A 3,244-nucleotide genomic window follows, 5' to 3' on the forward strand; every position below is an offset into this window, starting at 1 on the left:
TGATTTGTATATTTTTATAATACTTACTAGAATGGGATAGTGATTTGTATATTTTGATGGTACTTACTAGAATGGGATGGTGATTTGTATATTTTGATAATACTTACTAGAATGGGATGGTGATTTGTATATTTTTATAATACTTACTAGAATGAGATAGTGATTTGTATATTTTGATGGTACTAACTAGAATGGGATGTTGAGTTGTATATTTTGATAATACTTACTAGAATGGGATGGTGATTTGTATATTTTGATAATACTTACTAGAATGGGATAGTGATTTGTATATTTTGATGGTACTTACTAGAATGGGATGGTGATTTGTATATTTTTATAATACTACTAGAATGGAATGGTGATTTGTATATTTTGATTATACTTATACAGTTATACTGAAAAGTTTATGGAACAGGCGAAACAAAATGATCTGTGTGCGAGTTTAAGCCTTGCTTAAAAATGAAAAGTTGTAGGAAAATGAAATTATATATTTAAGGAAGGTATATGTGTGGGATATGACGCAACTTTATTGATAAAATTGATCGACCTCATGAGCCACTTTATTAAATCGATTTTTCACATTTTTTGTAATGATATATGAAGGAAGTATGTGAATGTGAAAAAAAGTGACATGTTTAGGGGAAAAAAAATAATTTACCGGATTAGAAACACTGTATTTTCTATTATTTTAATAACGTTCATATTAAGATAGAATGACTCTTTTAAAAGAAATTTATTTAATTAATTTGTTGGTCTGGTAGCAATGGAAGTATTTCTATCCTTTGACCTGCATAGAACCATTCGTTTGGGGGCAATTTCACAATGCTGGCAATGTAACCGGGTATTACACTGATCATCTGTTCGTATTCACCAATCCATGGGTTTAGTACGCAAATGTCTGGGAAATTCACTTTTTTTATTATTATTTTCCTACCTTCTAATAAATCAATTATTTTGACTTTCCGCTTTACTTTGGGATATATTCTATCTATCCTTTCAGTTATAATCAATGGTGCGAGGTCATCATCAATACGCCTCACGCACTTAACATGGTCTATGTACTCATTGTTTTGAAGCCCGTAGATTTGGCAGTGTTTTATAGAACGAATTCTGAATAATGTTTCCATTGCTAAGTTAAAGTGAATAGTTTTGTCTGGACTCGCGTTGAAAACTCCTATGACTGTAGTCAATGTTGTCAAACCAAGCACGACATTTAAATTCAGAGTAAAAGGATTATCCCAATGGATTCCTCTCATGACATCATTTCTATTCAGTTCAATTTCTGTAGCTATGTTATTATTCATAGTGTAAGGTTCCTCTGGACATTCCCACTTGCATAACCTAGCAAATCCATTGTAAGGCATATTTATTTGATTCATATTAAAATTAGGAAATAGTAAATGAATTCCTCCTAGTATAGGATTAATGTTATCGAACTCGCTTTCTTCCCTGATAAAAAGTTGTTCCACACTCAAAACTCTCCAGGAAGTTATAACCCCTCCATGGAAATTGATGGTACAATTTGTGTTTTTCTTGTGATTTCTGTATAGTTTGACCACGTTATTATTTGACTCCCAGGAATTCATTGTTTTCGTTAATTAAGTAATTTATCAGCTATTAACTTCAGGAAAAAACTAAAACGGTGAATATTAACGAATAGCGCCATAGCGGTCATATGGTCAGTTGTTATTACTTATTAAATGGTTGATTGTTCCTTATCATATCATATTATTGTATGAAAAGACAGCACATATTTCCTTTGTATAAATACTTAGGCCCATAATTATTATTTACATTCCAAATTTTAATTACATCATTTTCATGGTTTTCGGGTGGTTTATCAATAATGGTCTAGGCAATATTGGAAAACTAGGGATCGGCATTTATAAAATAGGGGTAGTATGGGAAGAGTTTTATAGGGGAACGTACTTGAGTGAGTTTCGACAGCTTCTCGTACATTAAGAATTTTTTTTTTTTATTACAAAAATAGAAAAATAAAAACTTCATTATTAGTTGTTACTGTGTATGTGTAATTTGTGCGTTACTGTTTAATGTTATTGTTAAGAACCACCACCTTAGTAGTACAGAGATTGATCTCATCGAGCATAAATCTCCAAATAATTAAAAAAATTAATTCCTATCAAACTTATCACGGATACGCATTTCTGGTGGTTCTTAAATGCTTATAAGTTAGTTTATTAATCTAGTAAAGGAACAAATTATTTTTTAAAAAAGTTTTTTGCCTATCATTAATGAACAGTCCCTACTAGCGAAAATATTATTTATAAGATATTAAACATCATTAAAGTTTGTGCCGAAAAGGAAACATAACTTATTAATTCGATCAAATAGTTGGTCGTAAACAGTAAAACGATTTTTTTTAGTCATTGTTTTGTAGCTGGCAGATTCTAGACATGCTACCTGATAGTAACGTAATGTAACTAATGCAGCCACCAAAACCGCTATTGTCTGGCATGACGCAACCTACCAGCTAAACACGGGAACTACTACTGGTGACAAGTAAACGCCGTATATTAATATTTGTACTATTCATTGTAAATAATATAATTGTAACACGTAGCAACAAGTTGCACAAGCAACTATATAAGACATTGTAGTATTAATGTTATCTATCTATTATATTATATCATGTAAAAATATGTAATTTATATTTGTCCAGTCACGGATTGATCAGTATGATGTGTAATGTAGCAACCCGATGTATTTGGGCAGCATGAATGAATAAAGTATTTCTTTCTCTTCTCTCTCAAATGTATCATTTGAATTAGTGAAAATTCCAATAGAATCTGCTGATCCACTGAAAGCTAACATCTTACACGTTGTACCTCTCGATGGCGTTTAATAGCCCAGAGACCTAACTATGCCAAAATGAGAAAACCTCAGTGTTAAATTGTAAATTGCATTATGTGTAGTTTCTTAGTTGATAAGTTGTATATATAATTGTAAATGTTTTAATAAATAAATAATGTAGGAGGTAGGAAAAAAAAAAAAAAAAAACCTCAGTGTTTCCATTATATACACTCAAAGAATTATAAATCTCAACCTGCCCTTAGAATGGAGCAATGCTCCATAAAAGAACAATTGTGTCAATATGTATATATATAAAAATTTGAACAATAAAATTTTTCTATAGGGGCTAGGAAAAAAAACCTCAGTGTTCAGCCTGGAAGCAAGCAATAGTGGTGCCACTTCTTAAGCCTGGGAAGAAAGGGGACCTACCTGA

At 31.2% G+C, this 3,244-nt stretch overlaps 1 protein-coding gene across 1 annotated transcript; it reads right to left on the bottom strand.

Moving 5' to 3' along the window:
- Nucleotides 1–737: 737 nt before the first annotated feature.
- On the bottom strand, nucleotides 738–1,364 carry LOC136795184 (uncharacterized). Its single transcript, XM_067044950.1, has one exon. It carries the CDS (start codon nucleotides 1,362–1,364, stop codon nucleotides 738–740), a length of 627 nt encoding a protein of 208 aa, XP_066901051.1.
- Between the last annotated feature and the right edge of the window lie 1,880 nt (nucleotides 1,365–3,244).

Source organism: Halyomorpha halys, unplaced genomic scaffold (assembly GCF_000696795.3).
Source record: "Halyomorpha halys isolate HHAL.00 unplaced genomic scaffold, Hhal_1.1 Scaffold6861.1, whole genome shotgun sequence".
Lineage (NCBI taxonomy): Eukaryota > Metazoa > Arthropoda > Insecta > Hemiptera > Pentatomidae > Halyomorpha > Halyomorpha halys.

Coding starts and splice junctions, on each gene's coding strand:
- LOC136795184 (XM_067044950.1), bottom strand. CDS start 1,364: ATGCCTTACAATGGATTTGCTAGGTTATGCAAGTGGGAATGTCCAGAG.